The sequence below is a fragment of the Dromiciops gliroides genome, chromosome 6, assembly GCF_019393635.1.
Source record: "Dromiciops gliroides isolate mDroGli1 chromosome 6, mDroGli1.pri, whole genome shotgun sequence".
NCBI classification, from domain to species: Eukaryota; Metazoa; Chordata; class Mammalia; order Microbiotheria; family Microbiotheriidae; genus Dromiciops; species Dromiciops gliroides.
This window is the reverse complement of record NC_057866.1, coordinates 248,344,321-248,366,329: the sequence shown is the minus strand read 5'-3', so window position 1 is coordinate 248,366,329 and position 22,009 is coordinate 248,344,321. Positions and strand designations below refer to the sequence as shown.

Here is a 22,009-nt window from a genome sequence, read left to right as displayed (position 1 = left end):
TGTATTCTCTCAGTGTTATGGTTTGAGGTCTTTATACAAGTATAGCCCTGAGGACTGTTTGTTGAGCTCCATTGTGATTTCAAAAATGCCATTCCAAAACCAAGTGGGTTTCCTCATTCAGATACAGATATGACTTCCTTAAAACTCAAAGAGCCCTTTCATTAGGCTTCCCCAAGGCAATTAGGTGATGGCAGCCATTAGCAATAGAAAGGCCTCCAATCCCTACATGGGGATTGCACACTTCATCCCTAAATATTTGTCCTTTAGTCTGAGGGGAATCCTTTTAATCTTCCCAGATTAAATTCCTTTCCGCCACTTTAAAGGTCAACTGAGTTTTGAGGAAATCCACTTGTGGAATTTGGAGAAAGCTTGAATGACTAGACTGGAAGGCCCTGAGATAACACATTTTATAATCCTAAAAGATATAATTATCTTCAAGGTACATTTCTTTTTCCCATATAAATATGTTATTATTTTCCAGTTACATGTAGAGATAGTTTTCAGCATGTTTTTATAAGATTTCTAGTTTCAAATTTTTCTCCCTCCCTCCCTTCCTTTCCCCCCCTCCCCAAGACAGCAAGTAATCTGATATAGGTTATATATGTACAATCACATTAGACATATTTCTGCATTAGTCATGTAATGAGAGAAGAATCAGAGCAAAAAGAAAAACAACAACAAAACAATAGAAATAGTATGGTTCGATCTGCATCCAGATGCAACAGTTCTTTTTTTTTTTTTCCTGCATTTGGAGAGCATTTTCCATCACGAGTCCTTTGGAACTATCTTGGACCATTGTATTGCTGAGAAGAATCAAGTCTATCACAGTTGATCAACACACAATGTGGTTGATACTGTGTACAGTGTTTTCTTGATTCTGCTCATCTCACTCATCAGTTCATGCAAGTCCTTCCAGGATTCTCTGAACTCCTCCTGCTCATCATTTCTTACAGCACAATAGTATTCCATTACATTCATATACCACAACTTTTTCAGCCATTCCCCAATTGATGGGCATCCCCTTACTTTCCAATTCCTTGCCACCACAAAAAGAGCAGCTATAAATATTTTTGTACATGTGGGTCCTTTTCCTTTTTTTATGATCTCTTTGGGGAAAAGTTCAAGGTACATTTCTTAAGGACCCAGAACACATACACATCTTTCTCTCCTTGTTCAAAGGCCAGTCTTTTTATTCCCAGGCATTGGGGAGGAGGGGATTGGGTATTTGAAAAAGTAGCATCAGAAGCAATCATTGTCCACTTTCCTCTTCAATGAAGTTACTATGTTCCAATCTTATCATACAATGCCCATTGTTCTGACTCAGGCTATTTGAATGATATTTCTACTCTTATTCAGTATTGGAACAAAGTGAGACACCGGTAAGTCATTTAACAATTAACAAAAGGAGATTTACATAGTGGAAGGATATTCAACAAGGATAGGCATTGTGGTGAGTGAAATGATTATTTTTCTCTTATATTAATAATGAATTATTAAATCAGGGTTAAGGTTTTCCCTTTCTATTTCCTCATTCAGGGACCAGCCCCTGTAGGTCATTCAGCCACTCTCTGAAGGACATTGCTGATAGATGAGATTGCCCAAATCCTCTGGGTACATGCTTCTGGATCTTGGGTGGGACCCCAACTAACTGAAAGGCCTTACAAACAGAATCCAGTCTAGGCAAGTTCTTGCCCTTAGGAAATCAGCCCTTGTCCTTGGAACTATTCGTTAGAAGTTAGGGTGACCCAATTTATGAAGGAGAAAACCAACCAGAGTGGTCTGGGTAGAGATTGATTTCTTTGTCCAGAGTGCTGGAGGCAGCCGAGTCTCATGATCAAGTCACATTCTCAGCAGGAGAAGTTGATGACTTTTAGCCCACCTCCTCATTAATATGTCCACCCTCCTCATTGGTTGTTCACCAGTCAGGGTTGATCTTCACCTTTCAGGGACACTCGCTTTTTCAAAGGTATTTAAGCATTCAATGATCTTCAACAAATTTGGATTTTGGTTACTGAGAGAGACCGCTGATCATCAATTTATCAATTATTTACTAGCCTAATTAATAAATTAGTTATTAATTACCCAGAAACTGTTTCACAGGCTTTTCATTTATCTCAGTTGATATCGAGTTGATTCTCATGAGCTCAGCTCCCTTCCCTTAATTGTTGGTTGTCATACCCCAAGTATGAAATTCTTTGTGGCCAAGTACACTTAGATGTCCAGTGAGTGATATCAGCCAATTAGGTCTTAATGATGGTCTCCATAATTTTTAAGGACAAAACTAGCCTAAGATGTATTGGGGGCGGGGGGAGGGTTAGGATATTGCTCCCAAAAGCGGCTAGATAGAAAAGTACTGGCAGGATCTTTGTGATGATATCTTAAATAATCTTATGTGAGGCATCTTAAGGAGAGGCACAAACATATAACAGGAGGGGCCACGAGTCAATAATTCTTACTAAACAGTAACAGGCAAAACAGAAACTCAGCATGAGTACGAACCTAATCTTGTAGGTAATTAATGGTTAGTCCAATAATACAATTGCTGTCCTCAATACAGACAGGGAAGTAACCAAGCAGGATTCAGACCCATCCAGCTGGCAGAACTTCACTGTGATGTTTGGAAATGTAAACATGCAAGTTTGTATGTTTTATTGTGGTGATAGAGGCTCATCTAGTATTAGACTTGAAATGATTAGTTTTTTTTTTTCCACTAAACCCTTCAGACTTAACCTCTTTTGTAGGTGAAGTATTAAGCTAGCATTGAGTTTCTAGAAAGCTGTATTTCAGTCACTGGTTTGTTTTGATTCCTATACATGACATTTCCCTCTCCTGTCTTTATGACTTTTGTGAACTTAAACACCAAATAAAATGGGGATTTCCATATGCATAATAAAAGGGGGAAAAGAATTGTACACAAAATTGTAGATTTCTATTTCAGTGTGACTTGTTTTTCTTTCTAAGTATATAATAAGTTCAACCTGTAGCTTTTAAGGCTATACTGATTGTGTTTCTTTATTTCCTTCCTTTGTTCTTTTTTTTTTTTTTTGCAAGGCAATGGAGGTTAAGTGACTTGCCAAGGGTCACACAGCTAGTAAGGGTCAAGTGTCTGAGGCTGGATTTGAACTCAGGTCCTCCTGAATCCAGGGCTGGTGCTTTATCCACTGAGACACCTAGCTGCCCCCTGTTTGTTGTTTTTTTTAAAAAGGCATCATTGTATATTTGGGATTTTCTTTTCTTGATCTCTTAGGGTATAAAGCTAGGAGTGGTATTTTTGGATCAAAAGATATGCATATGGGGCAGCTGGGTGGCACAGTGGAGAAAGCACTGGCCCTGGATTTAAGAGGACCTGAGTTCAAATCCGACCCCAGACACTTGACACTTACTAGCTGTGTGACTGTGGGCAAGTCACTTAACCCTAATTGCCCTGCAAAAAAAAAAAAAAAAGATATGCATATATGAGCAGCTTTGGGGACGTAGTTCAAAATTGCTTTCTAGAATGGCTGGACAGTTTCACAGCTCCACCAACAACTATTCCTTAGATCCCCATATAGACCACCAATAAGCAACAAAGATAATCTTGTTTCAATCTTGCCTATGATTAGTTCTTTGGTTTTTTTTGCTTATTGCTATAGCTAGCATTTGTAGCACAATGTTAAATAATAGTGGTGATAATGGGTATCTTTGCTTTATCCTTGATCTTAATTGAAAATGCTTCTAATCTTTTTACATTTCATATATTTGATTCTGGTTTTAGACAGATATTTACCATATTAAAGAAAAGTCCATTGCAGGGAAACTACATTATGCTTAAAGCCAATAAAGATAATGAATCAGTATCAATATTTAATACACATACTCCAAATAGCAGCAGCTACCATGGTAGTCTATGCTTTCCTTTTTTTTGTTGTTGTTGTTTTTTTGTTTTTTGAGTGAGGCAATTGGGGTTAAGTGACTTGCCCAAGGTCACACAGCTAGTAAGTGTTAAGTGTCTGAGGCTGGATTTGAAATCAGGTACTCCTGACTCCAGGGCCGGTGCTCTATCCACTGTACCACCTAGCTGCCCCTCCATTGTCATTTTTAAAAGAAATGGGGTGAGCAAGTGTAGATTTTATCAAATGCCTTTTCCCTGTTTATTAATGAAAACCTGCTATTATTCTTGTTATTAATGTCATCTACTATGTTTATATTTTTCCTTATTTTCATCAAACCCTGTATTCTTGTTGTAAGTCCAACCCATCATAGTATATCATCTTTTTAAGTGTTTGTATCCTAAATATTTTATCCAATATTTTGGTGTTGATGTTGATTATGGATATTGCTCTGTAATTTTTTTCCTCTGCTCTACCTCTTCCTGGTTTAAGTCTCAAAATCAAATTTGTGTCATAGAGTTTGGATGGGTCTTTTCATTTCCCATATTTACAAATTATTTAATGTTGGAAGTAATTGTTCTTTATTTGGTAGAATTCACTTACAAATCTATCTGGTCCTAGATTCCTGCGCTCCCCCCCCCCCCCGTTGGCAGTTCATTTATGGTTTGTTCAAATATATAATATATATATATATATGTATATATATATATTTGGGGGGTGGTGAGGCAGTTGGGGTTAAGTGACTTGCCCAAGGTCACACAGCTAGTGTCAAGTGTCTGAGGCCAGATTTGAACTCAGGTCCTCCTGAATCCAGGGCCGGTGGGTGCTCTATCCACTGCACCACCTAGTTGCCCCTGTTCAAAAGTATTTCTGTTTGATTATTTATTTCTTCTGTAGCTCTGTATATTTTACATTTCTTTAAGTATTCATTAACTTCACCTGACTAAATGATTTATTTCCTTCTCGGTTACTGCCAATTCTTTTTGATTTTTGATATGAACACTTTAACTGTCCCCTCTCTTTTAATTTGATTAGCTAATTGTCAATTTTATCAGTTCAGTAGTTTAAAATTTTTTTCTTTTCTTTTTTCTTTTAATTTGATTTATCTCTTTTATTTTCAGAATTTTTACTTTGGTGTTAGGTTGGAATTAAAAAATTTCTTTCTGGTGTTTTAGCTACATGCACAAAAAATTGATTTGTTCTTTTTCTTTTGTTAATGAAAGTGTAGAGGTATGTTTCCCCCTAAGGATTGCTTTAGCTGAAAACTATAAGTTTTGGTGTGTCGTTTAAGGGCTGTCATCTTTAATGAAATTTTCAAATACTTTCATGATTTGTTCTTTGGCCCATCAATTCTTTAGAATTAACTTATTTAGTGTCTAATTAGTTTTTAATTCTCTCTTCAAAGAGTCTTTATTGAACATAGTTTTTATTGAATTGTAGTTGCAATAAAGGGTGTGTCTAGTAGTTTTGATTTTTTTTTTTTGCATTTGTTGGTGAAAGTTTTATGTTCTTAATACATGGTCAGTTTTTCTAAAGTTGCCCCAAATATGGCTAAGTGTCTGTTATATCCAATTTTGATAAAATTCTGTTCATATCCTTTTTCTTTTTTGTTAGATTTATCTAAATTTCCAAGGGTACACTGTGACTCCTTACTTTTAGAGTTCTCTTTGTCTTTTTTCTTCCTTTAGTTTGATAAACTTTTCCCTCACATAGCTGCTGTGTTATTTAGGTCATATATATTAGGTATTGATATTGATTTTTTATCTTGGATGCCTTTAAGCAGAATTTAGTTTCCCTGCTTATCTTTCTGTTGTCTGTTTTTCTTACAGCTTTGTCAGAAAAGATGGTCATTCCTGGTTTTCTGAGTTAAAATGCAACATAATAATGTGCTCCAGCCTTTTACTTTAATTCTATGGAGCTCTTTATGTTTCGTGTATTGCTTATAAACAACAGTTTTTAAAATGATGCTTTTTGATTCTTTCTGTTATCTTCTAGTTTATTGGCACATTCATCTCATCCTAATCTACAATTATGATTTTTAATTGTGTATTTTCCTCTATACTGTTGTCTTCTGTTTTTTTTCTCTCTTTGTCCCTCCCCCTTTACAAAAAAAAATGTGAGAAAGAAATCTGTATAACATTTGTTGATCTAAATGTATTGAGGGAAGGGGGGGGGAGTGGAATCTAGATTCTTTCATGTCTTAAAGCAATTTCTCCATAAAATCTCAGCTCTTTTACAAGTTATCTTTTTTACTCAGCTTTTTTTTAACTTCCTTCCTTCCTAATTTTTTCCCCAATTGCATATAAAAACAGTTTTAATGTTCATTTTTAAAACTTTGTGTTCCAAATTCTCTTCCTCCCTTCCCCCCAAGAATGCAAGCAATTCAATATGTTATACATGTGTAGTCATGCAAAATATTTTCATATTAGTCAGGTTTTGAAAGAAAACAGACAAAAAAACCTTAAGAAAAAGAAACTTTTAAAAATTATGCTTCAATCTGTATTCAGACACCATCAGTTCTTTCTCTAGAGATGCACTGCATTTTTCATAAGTCCTTCAGAGTTGTCTTGGATAATTGTATTCCTGAGAATAGCTAAGTCCTTCACAGCTGATCATCTTACAATATTGCTGTTACTTTGTATACAGTACTTTTTACAAGCTATCTCCCATGTCTGGAATATTCTCCCTCTTAAGTTCTTTGGGGTCCTGGGATGATAAATTTTACTCAGTCAATATTAAGGGTTGCTAACCATGTTAAAATTTAATGTTGTTCTTGGAAAGGAACTTGAGCTACTCAGATAAAAGACAAGTTAAAATATTTTTTTTTAATCTTGGGAGAACTATTTTATAGCCATCTAGAGTTACCAATGTCTGATATGAAATCTAATAGTTTAAACATAGCTAAAGGATTTAAATTAAATATAAAGAAAATATTTTCTCAATTAAAATTATTATATGTTGAGTGACTGAAGGTATTTGTAGTGAGTACATCTCTCTAGGATGTGTGTGTATGTGTGTGTGTGTGTATTTGTATTCAAGTATATTTTGTTTGAAGCATTTTCAACAATCTCACAAGATTATCAAATGCCTTAGTCTTTAGTGAATTGGGACTGTGAGGGAATCTTATACAGGGTGGACCAACAGTTATGATGTTTTAATTCTTTGAAAATAATTTTTCAGGGGCAGCTAGGTGGCACAGTGGATAAAGCACTAGCCCTGGATTCAGGGGTACCTGAGTTCAAATCTGGCATGAGACACTTGACACTAACTGTGTGACCTTGGGAAAGTCACTTAACCCTCATTTCCCCACCCCTAATTTTTTTCTATATTTTTCACCATTTATGAGATTTGTTTTTCACACATAATATAAATTAATTTCCTATATATGCTATATATGATGCCATAGTATTGCAAACTAAAAACAAAAAAATAAAGCAATTATTAAATCTTAAAACTCCTTTGTGACTTTTGGCATACATTTAGACCTGATGAATATTTCTCTTAGGATGAGACAGTCTTTCTGCATATGAGTCTGAGGAAAAAGGCCAATAATCACCAAGTTTCCAAAGAAACTGTTTTAGGCACAGGGTTTGTTCGGGTTTGAAGGTGGAAGATACATTCAATTGTTCATCAGGAATTCTTGATATTGGAGTTCCACACTGGTTGTGGTTGTCTCTCTTTAGTAGGGTGCCTCACTCTCAGAAAGAGGTTTTATTTTGGGTGTCAGTTTTTTAAAAAAGGACAAGTAGGCATTCAATACCATAGTCCTTTAACAACTGGAGCAGACTTCATTCTACAAATATCACTACAGGAACCAAAACAACAATGAGGACTGGAAAAGCACGAAAACGCCAGCACTGAGATACAGCGCCCTTGTCGGCCTCCACAACATAACCTGAATGCCTTCTATGTTTTCTTCTTTGGGCAGGCAGGAATTTGTAGATGCTTACGTCAACTATGTCTTCCACCTGTCCATCCATGAATGGTACGCGGCCTTTTCCAGTGGTTTCCTGAAGGTGTGTGGAGGCAAAGTATTGGAACTCTTCCAGCCCTCAGAGCTCAGGGCCATGATTGTGGGGAACAGCAATTATAACTGGGAGGAATTGGAAGAGGTAAGGAAATAATATGACATTTTGATGGAGAGAGAGCAGAAGTAATCTGGGTTGGACCTGTTCTGAGCCTGACCTTTTGAATGATATATCCCAGTTTATTAGGGTTTCTCTAACCTTAATTTATGGGAGACTGTCTTTAACCATTTATTATTTATTTTGAGTCTTTCCTCCTAAACATGTTTTCTCCTTATCTTTCTCCTTGACTTTGCTGAGCCTGCCTTTGCGCCCTCATTTTTCCACAAATGTTTCTCCAATATTCTGCCTCCCTTCTGTTCCCATAGTTCTGGACATCATAGCACCTAGTGCTCACCTCTTAAGGGTATGCCCATAGGATAGATGGGCTAATGTGTGATTTTTCTTAAGTTTTCTGATTTCTATCAATTATGTTGTTTGTTAGTATATTTACTTTCTGGAGAAAAAGACCCTAATTACTGTTATTATTTTTGTAAAGTTCTTTGTAAATGCTATTGTTTTTGTAAGTTCTTTGGACTTTTTATTTAACAGAGCACAGTCTATAAGGGTGATTATTCAGCTGCACATCCCACAGTGAAAATGTTTTGGGAAACTTTTCATGAATTTCCTTTGGAAAAGAAGAAGAAATTTCTTTGTAAGTATTAATGAGAAGTCTATTTCAGTTCAGTAATTAAAGAAGCATTTATTAAGTACCTACTGTGTGCTGGGGATTCAAAGACAAAAATTGACTGGCAATGTCCTCAAGGAACTTATATTCCTTTTTTTCCCCATAAAAGTATTTTATTATTTTCCAGTTACATGTAGAGATAGTTTTCAACATTTGTTTTTATAAGATTTCTAGTTTCAAATTTTTCTTCCTTCCCTCCCCCTTCCCCAAGGCAGCAAGCAGTCCGATGTAGGTTATATTTGTACAATCACATTAAACATATTTCTGCATTAGTCATGCTGTGCAAGAAGAATCAGAACAAAAAGGAAAAACCTCAAAAAAGAAAAACAAAAAAAATAGAGATAGTATGGTTCAATCTGTATCTAGATTCCATAGTTGTTGGTTGTTTGTTCGTTTTTTTCTCAATTTGGAGAGCATTTTCCATCATGAGTCCTTTGGAACTATCTTAGACCATTGTATTGCTGAGAAGAGTCAAGTCTATCACAGTTGATCAACACACAATGTTGTTGATACTGTGTACAATGTTCTCCTGGTTCTGCTCATCTCACTCAGCATCAGTTCATGTCAGTCCTTCCAAGTTTCTCTGAAATCCACCTGCTCATTGTTTCTTACAGCACAACAGTATTCTATTACATTCATATACCATAACTTGTTCAGCCATTGCCCAATTGATGGGCATCCCCTCAACTTCCAATTCCTTGCCACCACAAAAAGAGCAGCTATAAATATTTTCTACATATGGGTCCTTTTCCATTTTTTATGATCTCTTTGGGAAAAAGATCTAATAGTGGTACTGCTGGGTCAAAGGGTATGCATTGCTTTATAGCCCTTTGGGCATAGTTCCAAATTGCTCTCCAGAATGGTTGGATCAGGAACTTACATTCCACTAGGGTGAAAACAGCATCTGCCTAAATGATTGAGGACATATAGGTGGCTCAGTGAATAGAACACTTGCCCTGGAGTCAAGAGGACCTGAGTTCAAATCTCACCTGAGACACTTACTAGCTGTGTGACCCTGGGAAAGTCATTTAACCTCAATTGCCTTAAACATCCAGGGCCATCTCCAGTTATCCTGATGTATATCTTGCCACTGGACCCAGATGGCTCTGGAGGAGAGAGTGAGGTTAGTGACCTTGCACAGCCCTCCCTCACATAAATCCAATTCATCGCAAGTCATGACATCACCCTGAAATCACAGTCCTCTTTGAGAACAAAGGACAAATAACCTAGACAATTAAATACAAAATATATGGGGGCAGCTAGGTGGTACAATAGATAAAGCACCAGCCCTGGATTCAGGAGGACCTGAGTTCAAATCTGGCCTCAGACACTTGATGCTTAACTAGCGATGTGACCCTGGGCAAGTCACTTAACCCTCATTGCCCTGGGGTGGGGGGGGAATATATGTGTGTGTGTGTGTGTGTGTGTGTGTGTGTGTGTGTGTGTGTGTGTGTGTGTATAAATACAAAAAAAGTAATTGGGTATGGGGGGGGAGGGATGGGACTAACAATTTAAGGAGTACAGAGAGGCTTCTTTTAAGAGAGAAAATTTGAGCTGAGCCTTAAAGATGCCTAAAGATTCCTAGAGGTGGAAGTTCAAAGAGAGACATTCTAAGAAGGTTCTGCAGCTTGGGCAAAAGCACAGAAAAAAGAAGACAGAGGATTGTGTATAGAGATCACCAAATAGGTCAGTTTGTCTATAACATAAAGGACACAGGGAGAGTAACGTGAGACTGCTATTGACCTCGATTGTGAAGGCCTTTCACAAAGGCATTTCTGTTTTATCCTAGACTCTCAAGTTTCTGGAGCAGGGTAGGAACATGATCAGACCTGGGCTTTTAAAAAACATCAATTTGCCACTTGTGTGGAAGATACACTGGGAAGAAAGAAACTAAGGGCAAGGAAAGGAATTAGGAAGTTCAGTTTATGGGAATATTTCTAAGGGTTGGAGAGGTATTTGGGCTCTTCCATGCATTCTCCGGCAGTTAGCAGTCTAAATGGAGGTACGTGACAAATATCAGCTCATTCCCTGCTTCCCATGACCAAAAGGAGAAAACAGAATCCAAAGCATCCCTCACATATGTTTCAGTGGTATATAGCAAAGGGTATCAGTTATTGCAAGAAATTAATTACAGCTGGCTGGGACTTGGGAAAACAGTGAGTGCAGGGAGTACAAAAGGTACCAAGGCCCTGTTGTTCTAACGAGTGAAAGGCACACTTAATTCTGTCTATAGAACTTCCTCTTGTCCTCCAACAGCCTTTACAGGAAGAGTCGTTGGCAGCAATCCAATTTAGGGTTGGACTGCTCCTGGTTCTATGCTGTAAAAACTTGGTTTCTATTGTCAGGCCTTATCAGAAAGGTTCTCCCTCTTCATGTGTTTTTAAAGATATGGGGTGTACTCACCAGTCAGGGCCCAGTTGCCTGAGGTCATAGACAGTCTTTTCTGTCCTCATGATTTGTCTTTCAGACACCTTGGCTTTGACACATCTTCAGGATCCTAAGACATTGGCTTTTTCTGGAGCCAAACCTAGAATGGGCACATTATCATAATTAACCTAAAGATAATATATAGCTAGTGACATTTAGAAGTGGTCATTATTTTAGAATGGGTATCCTGCTCATTTTGAATACTAATAAATATCCTGAAAACGACTGACAGAAAACCCCATTTATCTTGGGGTTTGAGATTTGGGGGCGGGGGGAAACTTTGCAATATTTACAAGAAAAGCAAAAAGAACTCTTCAATCTTTGCAAACAAAAAGGATTACAATAAACAGTATTGATGCAAAAGTTACTTCTGCTTAGGAAAGGAGTCTCTCAAAGTGGAAGTTTCACATAAAATCTCAAAGGATAACAAGTAGAAATAATAATAATGCTAATCAGGAAGCTAAAATTATAAGCCAAAAGCTCTTTGTCTTTTATAAGCCAATAACCAGCAAATTCTGATACTTACATCTCAAAATATTCTAAAGAATCCAACAAACAAATTGTTCTGGAACTGGAGCATCTGATTATAGCCACCACTGATGCCCACAACGGCATACTAACAGCATGATATTCCTGTAACACTATAATATTGAGTCATAGATATTTAATTACAATACTTTAATAGATGTCACCATGCTAAAAATTCATAGTCTACAAGCTACACCGAATAAAAAGCTTTAAAAAAGAGAATTATCTGAAGAAATAAAAACCACACAAAGACAGGTAATTCTCACCCTGACTCATCCAGTTTTTCTCCTGAGGATGAAATTAAATCCTGATACTCACATGTAATAGTTAGGCAATCAAGCAATGAAAAAGGAATGATAGTGACCTATCTTTACCATTCCTATGTGATACACAATGAGTTGTGATAATAATAGTAAAGATATTGTCAGCAATAAAGAAAACTTAGACTGGCCTGATCCCTCTTCAGATAGCACTTTAAATTGGAACATAGCTGTCAAATGAGGTACTTACCAATTAATGAAAAAAACAATGACTAGGCTATTGTAGTAGTATAGGAAAGACATAGTAGTAGTAGTAGGCCTCCATCAGTCGCGGACAACCATGGATCAGCGCCTTGAAGAGCCACAGGCCACAGCGTGGCTGTGCAGTCCGATACGGGAGCTGCAGCTCCTGAGTGACTTATAACCGGTAACTGCTACAGCCCGTGTTGTATCTACCCCATGAGGAGTAGCTGGAGTGTCCTCTCCAGGGTGATGGAAATGTGATGGATAAAAAAATAGCAGCTATTGGAATAAGGAGCTCACATTTTTTAAAATAGTGTATTTTATTTTTTCCCCAATTACATGGTAAAACAGTTTTTAATTGAGCCCCTGTTCTAATGGGGCAGATGATATGGGGTGTTAGCTGCAAATCAGATGGGAAGGCCCTGGAGTCTTTAGGGTGTGGCAACTAAGCAGTACAAAAATTTTAATATCATTTCCATTAATAAAATGATACCAGTTTCTGATGAACCATTTGACAGTGCCAAGGGCTTTAGTTGCAAAATAATTTTCTTTTTTCAGGTCTTTATAACCATGGAGGGTTGGGAAGAGACCTGACTTTGAATTATGCCTCAGACACTTACTACTTGTATAACCCTGAAGAAATCTCAGATTCCCCCTAATAAAATAAGAATAACACCTGTTTCACAACCTGTTGTTGTGTTAGGTTGAAATACTATGTAAAGTGCTTTGTAAACCTTAAAGTACTGTAAAATGGTAGTTATTATTGCTAAGAAGGTAGGGGGTTTGGTGTCTGTAAAGGGAGTTTCCAGGTAACATCTCCCTCAGATGTTACAGTTGTAAATGCTGGGAACAAAAATATAAACTATATTAATTTCCTCTTCCTCCTCTTCCTCCTCTTCCTCCTCTTCCTCTTCTTCCATTTTGCTGTTCCCAGGGCTTTTGGGCTTTCTTGGCCATTGATTGATTGGTAGTCAGTATTGTTGGTGGCAGTCCCTTTTCTTACGAGTGATGGCTGAGTTGCAAGGTCCATTGGCCTGGGGGTGAGTGGAGAATGGGACTACTATACTCAAGGCTATTGGACTTAAAGTACTGGACTCATCCCACCATGGTCTGAGGGGAGGTAGTGCAACCTTCAGAAAGCCTTAATGTTTCAGTTGGCCAGTCTTATCTGCTACGTCAGTGGCAGTTGGTTGACAGTGGTAGTGGTAGTGGTAGTGATGACGGCCTCTTCTCCCAGGGACTGCTTCAAGGTCTGGGCTGGAAGGAGGGCTGGTGATTGGGAGAACACTCCTATTCTCGGGGCTCCTCTGTTTGCCTGACCATCAGCAGATAGTCAGCTAATGGAGGAGACAACACATAAGAGAAGGGTGGCCAGGAAAAAATAAAGACACAGTCTACAGAAGTGCAGTCTTTGAGCTGCATTGGTAGGAGTTTTCTCATTGGGAATTCCCTATGCCATGAAATCACAGGTGTATAGCTGTGTGACTCTGGGCAAGTCCCTTAACCCTCATTGCCTCCCTCCCCCCCAAAAAAACCACAAGGATGGACCATGAAATCATGATACTAACCTTGTATAGGGTTATGGAGTCAACAAGCTCCAATACCAGACACTGTGTGAAACCCTAGGATACAATGTAAGGCAAAAGATAGTCCCTGCTCATGAAAGAGGTTACTATCTATTGGTTGGACTAGATGGTTCTGGCTTTCCCTTCTAACTCTACAATTCTTTTATCTGTGATGGACTCTGAGGTACTTAAAGGGGGAAGGGAAGGGGAAAGAAAGGAAAAAAAATTACATGATAACTTTAGTATATTTAAAAGGAATAGCGATTTGTACATAATAGATTTGTGGTTTCATGTGCAGTCATATTTTTCCTCATTCCATATTATGGAAATGCTTGTTTTATTCCATAAATTTAAAATAAAATCTATTTTTACAAAAGAAATAGTGGCCTGCTTAGCACAAACTGCTATGTGATGTGTTTTCAACATTAGTAGAAGTGAATCAGAATTGAACACAAACATTGGGGGGCGGGGATTGTCACTCTTTGCTTGGCTATGGTTTTAATCCCATATCCCGTTATTCTCAGTATTTCTGACAGGAAGTGACCGGATCCCTATATATGGAATGTCAAGCCTTCGAATCATCATCCAGTCCACAACCAGTGGGGAGGAATATTTGCCAGTAGCTCATACTTGCTACAACCTTCTAGATCTACCCAAATACAGCAGCAAGGAGATCCTAAACACCCGCCTGACTCAGGCTATTGACCACTATGAAGGATTTAGTTTAGCCTGAGGCATCCCAAGTTCACCCGCCCTTCCCCAGTGCCCACACTGGGCCTCATGTAGAAGAACACATGGAGTGGTTTTTATTTTGGATTTGTGCAATCGGAACTGGGTTGAAATATTTGAAGACGGCATCTCAGTGATATGTTTCTAGGGATATCAAAGCAGTGAAAGTCTTAACAAATCAGCATTTGGGTTGGGGGTGGAGTGGGTTCAGGAATGGGGAATTGACTCTCATTTGGAGATTTTATAAAAACTACCTTCTCAAATTCAACCTCTTCCATCCCAGCTGCCCCTCACACTTCTCCATGTGGTTGGTGATCTGCTGGGTAAAACAATAGTCAGTTTCCTAGCTGTCAGTTTCCAGATGCCTTTCCCACTTAACAATTATTCCTTGTCCAATATCCCATTCTTTCATTCTTCTAAAAGCTCCTTTCTTGTTGACCATTTCTTCCTTACCTAAGAATGTTGAATCATTCACTCTCTTGGAAGCCTTTGAAATTTTACTGGTGCATTTGGCTGGCTTTGACTCAAGCCCCAACCATTGCTCTGACACTCAGGAGGAAATGACTATTTCACAGTTCTAAACCACTGAGTCTCAGTCTATGGCTTTGGTCTGGCTTTGAGAACTTACAATGAACCTTTATATACCTTTTTTTTTTAAGAGCTTCAGAGAAAAAACAAAATAAACCTCCTTTTTTATGAATACGGTCCCCTTCCTTTTTCCTCTGAACGATTTGCAGAATAGCTTGGCATTTCAGTGGAAACTCGTCCTATTTCTGCCTCTTTTAGGCATGTCCCTCTGGAAAAATAATGTGAGTTTTTTATTTGCATTATCCTGCTTTCCTGGCAAGTTTTATTTTTTAGAGAGTCTATCTTGTGCCAGGAGAAAGTAGCAATAAACCATATGTAACAGTGTGAAATTTCTAGTCAGTTTTTCCCTAACTCACTTTCCCTTATTTTTTCATTTTTCTTTTTTCCCCAATCTTCTCTCTTCCCCCTTTCGTTTTAGAATTCTTCCTCTCCCCCTTCTGTTTTTCTCTAACTTTATTTAACTTTTCCTTCCTTCCCTTCAGAGGATGCATGCAATATATTCTTTTGAAATTTACATTAAAAAATGGAAAATTTCTTTCCCATAGATTTTTCTTCCCTCTTCACTCAATGCTGGCAAATTAAGGACATTCTTTATTACAGAACTTATGTTTTGCAAATTTGAAATGCTCGATTACAGTGGGAGATTATGTTTGAATCATAGCTGTTTCTCAAAAGAATGGAATTCTGCTACCTTCCACATCATGGAAAAATGTCCTTCATGATCAAAGAATTCACATGAATCTAATTTTAAAGACCTTCTAAGCTAGAGAAAACTTATTTATATAATATGCAGTATTTATGAACCACATGATATTACAAGATTATTAAACTTTACACATCTCAACAAAAGGATATAGGGTTTTGCTTTTGCTTTTTGTTTTCTAAACTTCTCTGATTGCTACATTGGTAGTTTTTCAGTCTCTTTATAATACAAGGATATGAAATGTTTATTTTCTATGTGTGTGCATACTGTTCGGTATTATGCAATAAATCTGATGTTTTAAATTAGACTTCCTCATTGTCCCTACAAAATGAATAATATAGGGTCAGATTTGGTAACATATTGAACTCTCCACTAAATTAGTATATTGTCCTTCCCTGAAGAGTTTCCCAACCTATGGCATATTGATAACTGAGTTAATCAACAAGCATTTTTTCAGCAGTTACTAGTGCTAGACACTGTGCTAGGTACTAATGTCATCAAAGAGTATTGATAAAACAAGAAAGTAAGGAATTCAAAGGTAAAATATAGGGGGCAGTGGGGGCAGGTGGGTGGCGCAGTGGATAAAGCACGGGCCCTGGATTCAGAAGGACCTGAGTTCAAATCTGGCCCTAGACACTTGATACTAGCTGTGTGACCCTGGACAAGTCACTTAACCCTCATTGCCCCACAAAAAAGAAAAAAATACAGGGGGCAGCTAGGGGGCGCAGTGGATAAAGCACCAGCCTTGGATTCAGGAGGACCTGAGTTTGAATCCAGCCTCAGGCACTTGACACTTACTAGCTGTGTGACCTTGAGCAAGTCACTTAACTTTCATTGCCCTTCAAAAAAAAACAAACCCAAAACAAAGGTAAGTTATAATGTTTAGAGGAACCCATGAACCAAGGAAGGCCATGAAGGAAGCTAAATGAGACCAGACTGGGAGACTTGGTATAAAAATTTTATTATAGGGGGCAGCTAAGTGGCCCAGTGGATAAAGCACCGGCCCTGGATTCAGGAGACCTTGAGTTTAAATCCGGCCTCAGACACTTCACACTTACTAGCTGTGTGACCCTGGGCAAGTCACAACCCTCATTGCCCTGCAAAAACAAAACAAACAAACAAACAAAAAAACCCAAACCCAAACCCCAAAACTTTATTATAGCACAGATAGGAGGAAGGACAGACTTAGAAGGATGGGTTTGGAGTCATAAACCGTGATATATATATATATATATATATATATATATATGTGTGTGTGTGTGTGTTTGTGTGTGTGTGTGTATGTCATATGTAACCTAATATATATTACATTACAAATGACATACACACACACACACACACATCCTGAGCAGGTTCCCAAGTTTTTCTTTCCCTCGGTTCCCTGAACTGTAAAATAATGGAGTTATACTAAGAGAATCCCTAAGCTCCAAATATATAATTCAGTGATCCTGCGAGGAATTTCAGAGTTTAGAATTATGGAGGAAAAATATTATGGGTGATGGTGATATAAAGGTATAACCACTCCCATTTAGCAATGAGAAGTTAAGAAAGTTGAACGGGGAGGTCAGAGAATAGGATGAAACATCAAGACGAATATTGAAATTCTCAAGTGTGAAGACTGGGATTGGGGTGGAGGTGGGAGGCAAGTGCTAAACTCCTGAAGAATGAAAAATTACAGGGGCAGCTAGGTGGCGCAGTGGACAAAGCACTGGCTTTGGATTCAGGAGGACTTGAGTTCAAAAGCTGACGGGGATGACTCGATTGCCTTCCCTCCCTTCAGCCCTGCCTTCTGGGCCTGGCAGTGACTGAGAGCGGGGTCAGTGTGTATTTAATCGGCTTCCCGAGGCTCTAGATGTCTTGTAGTTCTGTAACCAGGAAGACTCAAGAGGACAAAGCCATAGAGACTTGGTGACTGAGGAAATGTTTATAGGGATACATTTCCCAGAATGAAAGGTTTTCTAGGTTCTCTTGGCCTTGGTGAGACATCTGTCCGAGATGTTTCTCACAGTCTATAAAACAACCTGGTCTCTGAAAGTTTCTCTTGGGTTTGAAAGAGGGAGGCAGGTATACTGCCCCCAGAAACCACAAAAGGGGGATGCAAAGCTGAGCATTCTTGGCAAAGGGGAGCCGGGAACAAGATAAGAGCTGCTTCACAAGGGTTGTGGCTTACAGGGAGTTGGACTTCGGCAGAGAGGAGCAAGCTCAGAGATGTAGATGAGATCAAGGCTAGGTGAACTTCAACGAACTTTCCTAAACTGTGGGCCTTGACCCCATGTGGGCTCACATAACTGAATGTGGGGGTCGTGAAAAATTTGGCTACAGTAAAAGGTTATGTATGCCTATTTTATATACCTATATACCAGGGTTCACATAAAAATTTCTTAGGCAAAAAGGGGTTGTGAATGGAAAAAGTTTAAGAAGCCCCAGACTATACTACACGTGCTGAGAGCCAGCCTAACCCACAGCTGCTTTCTTTTCTCTCTGCTTACTCAGAGCTGCATTAGAAAAGTTCCCCAGGAGGACCTGAGTTCAAAGCCAGCCTCAGACACTTAATACTAGTTGTGTGACCCTGGGCAAGTCATTTAACCCTCATTGCCCCACCAAAAAAAAAAAAAAAGTTCCCCAAAAGGGTTTCAGTTTCAGCCTCTTTCCTTCCATTTGTCTCATATCAACTGGAGGAAGGGTAGGGAGGAAAGGGAAAAAATTTTTAAAACACCTTTTAAATTACCCTTCACTTTTTTTTTTTGCTGATTCTGATAATTGTTAATAAATCATATGAGTTGTTGAATCCTGTAAGTTTAGGTGTGCATGTGTGTGTGTCATGGAGGGAGGAAGACAGCCTATAGACTGAGACTGGGGTTTAATGAGCTAGTTGAAAGTAGGGATTATTTCATTCTTTGTATTTGTATCACATTGCCTAGTGCATAGTGGATGCTGGGAAAAAAACCAAACACTTGTTGATTGATTGAGCCTTTCTATCTTGGTAACCTTTTGAGTATATTTCAGTGGGGCAGAGCCAAGATGGTGGAGTATATTTCAGACTCATGGACTAACATTGAAATGGGGAGAGGGGTGGGGAGGGGCAGTGTATAGGCTACTGCGGAGTAACAGGAACACCATCAGCAGCCAAACAAAAAAATGGTCCACCTTCTCAACTGGCAAAGTGATGGGTGGATCCTTTGGCTGCTTGTTTTCTTGCTGGAAGAGCAGACAGAGCACGGAAACAAGGCAAAGGACATTTGCAGCAGTCACTTAAGTACAGCTCTTTGCATGGCATAGAGTAGCGCACACACACACACACACACACACACACACACACACACACACGTTTTCAGTTCTAGGACCCTGGTGGTAGAAGAAGAATATGATGACTAGAACCCTGCTTATGCACCATCCTGGACTAGAGCCTCTTCCCAAGACTGCAGGAATTGAGTTACTTCTTTGTTTCTTTCACTTATTCATGAAACCAAAGGAAACATATAAATCAGCAAAATGGGCATATGGGGGCTACATGGGGTCCAGGGGAAAAAAGGAAGAGGTTTTAAAGGTTAGATGGGGGAAGGATGTTTTCCATTCCAATCTTCACATATGGTAGGACCCAGGATCCCTGTAGATCTGCCATGAAGTGTGGACATATCCTGCTGTGTGAAACAGATAAAATTATTTGGCAGCCATATTTGGCAGCCATGGGAAAGTTGAAAAATGCCCTCTGTGCAGATACAGGGCTCTCTAGGTGTGGAATATTGCATGCATCATCAGATATGGTGGGTTTTCTGAACTGCTGTTTTTCTTTGGTAAAAGGAATGGCTTGTTTGGGAAGATGGAGAAGGGAATTTAACCTGATATAAAACATTTTTTTAAAAAAACATTTCATTAGGTTTCTTTCACATTTTTTCATATGCATAACCAGTTTGGCAAGTTCTGAATAGAAAACATTTGAAAGCCTTTTTGATCAGTTCATACTGTACTATTAAGCTGCAGAGATACTCTTTTGAATAGCGTTGGCAGATGCCTGGTAAGTAATTTGGACTCAGGCCTTCTCTTGGCCTTGGCTCATAGATGAAACAACAAATGTTTGATCTAATTCTTTATTCCTTCCTCCCTTGCAACCTCCTCCATCCGTTTCCCTTTAGAAAGTTAATAGGATTTGAAGAAAATAAAGGGAAACATTAAAATTAGAATACTTTGGGCAACAAGCTGGTGCAGGACTGGTTTTAGAGTCAGGAAGACTCTTTTCATGAGTTCAAATCCAGCCTTAGCCATTTACTAGCTGTGTGACCCTAGGAAAGTCACTTCACCCTGTTTACCTCAGTTTCCTCATTTGTCAAATGAGCCAAAGAAGGAAATGGCAAACCACTCCAGTATCTTTGCCAAGGGAACCCCGAATGGGGTAACAAGTGAGACATGACTAAAATGACTTAACAACCAAAATCAAAATTAAGACATGCCCTCTGAATGGTTTATTGGTTTTTCATTTAGGAAGAAGCCTTTCCAGCTAGGTGGCGCAGTGGATAAAGCATCAGCCCTGGATTCAGGAGGACCTGAGTTCAAATCCAGCCTCAGACACTTGACACTTACTAGCTGTATGACCCTAGGCAAGTCACTTAACCCCCATTGCCCTGCAAAAAAAAAAAAAAAAAAAAGAAGCCCTTTGATTTGTACAGGTGATGGAGAACAGGCCTGGCCTGGGAGCCAGGAAGACCTAGGATTGAGCCTCTCCTCTAGAATATAATGACTACACAATCCTTCTCACAAAGTCCCTACGACTTAAGTTGCAAAGCAGGTATTGATTTATGTTGGTAGAGGGAGTTCTTTATACAAAGAAAATCATAGATCATGTCTGAAGGTACCGAATTCAGGCCAGCCATATGGTTCAGGGTCAGGACTAGAACAGACATACATAGACCATCAAACATTTAGCAAAAAAGAAGTCGTATAGAAAGGATATCCAGCAAGGATACAGCACTAATTCCACCTTCCCTCCATATAGAAACCCATCTGTTTGGAAGGGTATGTTGAGTCATACTGCAGTGAGACACTGGTAAGATCTGAGGCGCTCAGACTGCTGGGCTGAGCTTTAAATGTTGCATCAAACACTGCAACTCTGGTATCCAGGAGCAATCAAATTTGGGGGATAGCTTTCCTGACTTCTCGGGGAAAACTAACCCAGCAGTAGTTACTGCTAGTAGTTATCACAAAAAGAGTTGAGGAGAAGAAAGAAAAAAAAAACCACAACTAGTATAAGACCTCAGCTAGCTGCTGCGTCTGGCTAATGTGAAAATATTTTCAGCTAAAAACTGTAAGCGAATTCAGAAATTTGATATCTTGGTGGAGTCCTTATCCCCACTCCCACTTGCTCTTTCAAGAGGGTAGCGTTGGGTTGTCTGTCTAATACTATCAGCTCAAATCTCCATTCTGATGGGTTTCCCTTCCTACCCACCCCCCCCACCCCCCGCTCTTTGCTCCCCAATATCAATCTCCATTGAGCAGCAAGAAGTTGGGTTAACCTTTTCTCTTAGCCTTTTGTTCCTAGGGCACTGAAAGACTGAGCACCACAGCCAAAGTCAGAAATCCAGCATATGCCAGAGGCACAACTCGAACCCATCATCCTTACTCGACATGGGGGCTATAGCCACTTCTTGATGTCAAAAGCCACTTTTCAAACCCACTAAGGAGTCAGGATCTAGAGAACTGCCCTAGAGTTCCATCTGCACTCTGCTCTTTCTTCTTTTCTTTCTTTCTTTCTTTCTTTCTTTCTTTCTTTCTTTCTTTCTTTCTTTCTTTCTTTCTTTCTTTCTTTCTTTTTTTTTGGTGAGGTAATTGGGGTTAAGTGACTTGCCCAGGGTCACACAGCTAGTAAGTGTCAAGGGTCTGAGGCCAGATTTGAACTCAGGTTCTCCTGAATCCAGGGCCAGTGCTCTATCCACTGCACCCCCTAGCTGCCCCTGCACTCTGCTCTTTCAACCTTGCCCCCTTGGAGCCTTACAAGAAGGTCCTTTTGGTGGTAGGTAGCGGAGGAGGTCAGTGGTGAAGAATGCTGGGGAAAGTTTTGATCTGACCACTTGTTTTATTGGGGATAAGAGTTTGAGTGGGTTTTTGTTTGTTTTTTTTGTGGGGCAAGGAGGGTTAAGTGACTTGCCCAGGGTCACACAGCTAGTAAGCATTAAGTGTCTGAGGTCAGTTTTGAATTCAAGTCCTCCTAGATCCAGAGCTGGTACTTTATCCACTGTGGCACCTAGCTGCCCCCCTTGAGTGGGTTTTATAGGAGGTTCTGTTTTAGGAAATTTTTTATTTAGAATTATGACCTAAGTCAAACCCAACTCTTATACTACCTTATTTAAATAT

General features: G+C 39.0%; 1 protein-coding gene across 2 annotated transcripts in view; it reads left to right on the top strand.

The window, feature by feature from the left end:
- Window positions 1-15,971, top strand: part of HERC3 (HECT and RLD domain containing E3 ubiquitin protein ligase 3) — a 122,479-nt gene extending 106,508 nt beyond the window's left edge. For both annotated transcript variants that reach the window (XM_043971015.1, XM_043971014.1), the window contains exons 24-26: window positions 7,798-7,981; window positions 8,486-8,588; window positions 14,169-15,971. In XM_043971015.1, coding sequence (XP_043826950.1) covers window positions 7,798-7,981; window positions 8,486-8,588; window positions 14,169-14,377 — 496 coding nt within the window. In that variant the 3' untranslated portion in view covers window positions 14,378-15,971. The remainder of the gene's footprint in view (window positions 1-7,797; window positions 7,982-8,485; window positions 8,589-14,168) is intronic.
- Window positions 15,972-22,009: the final 6,038 nt, after the last annotated feature.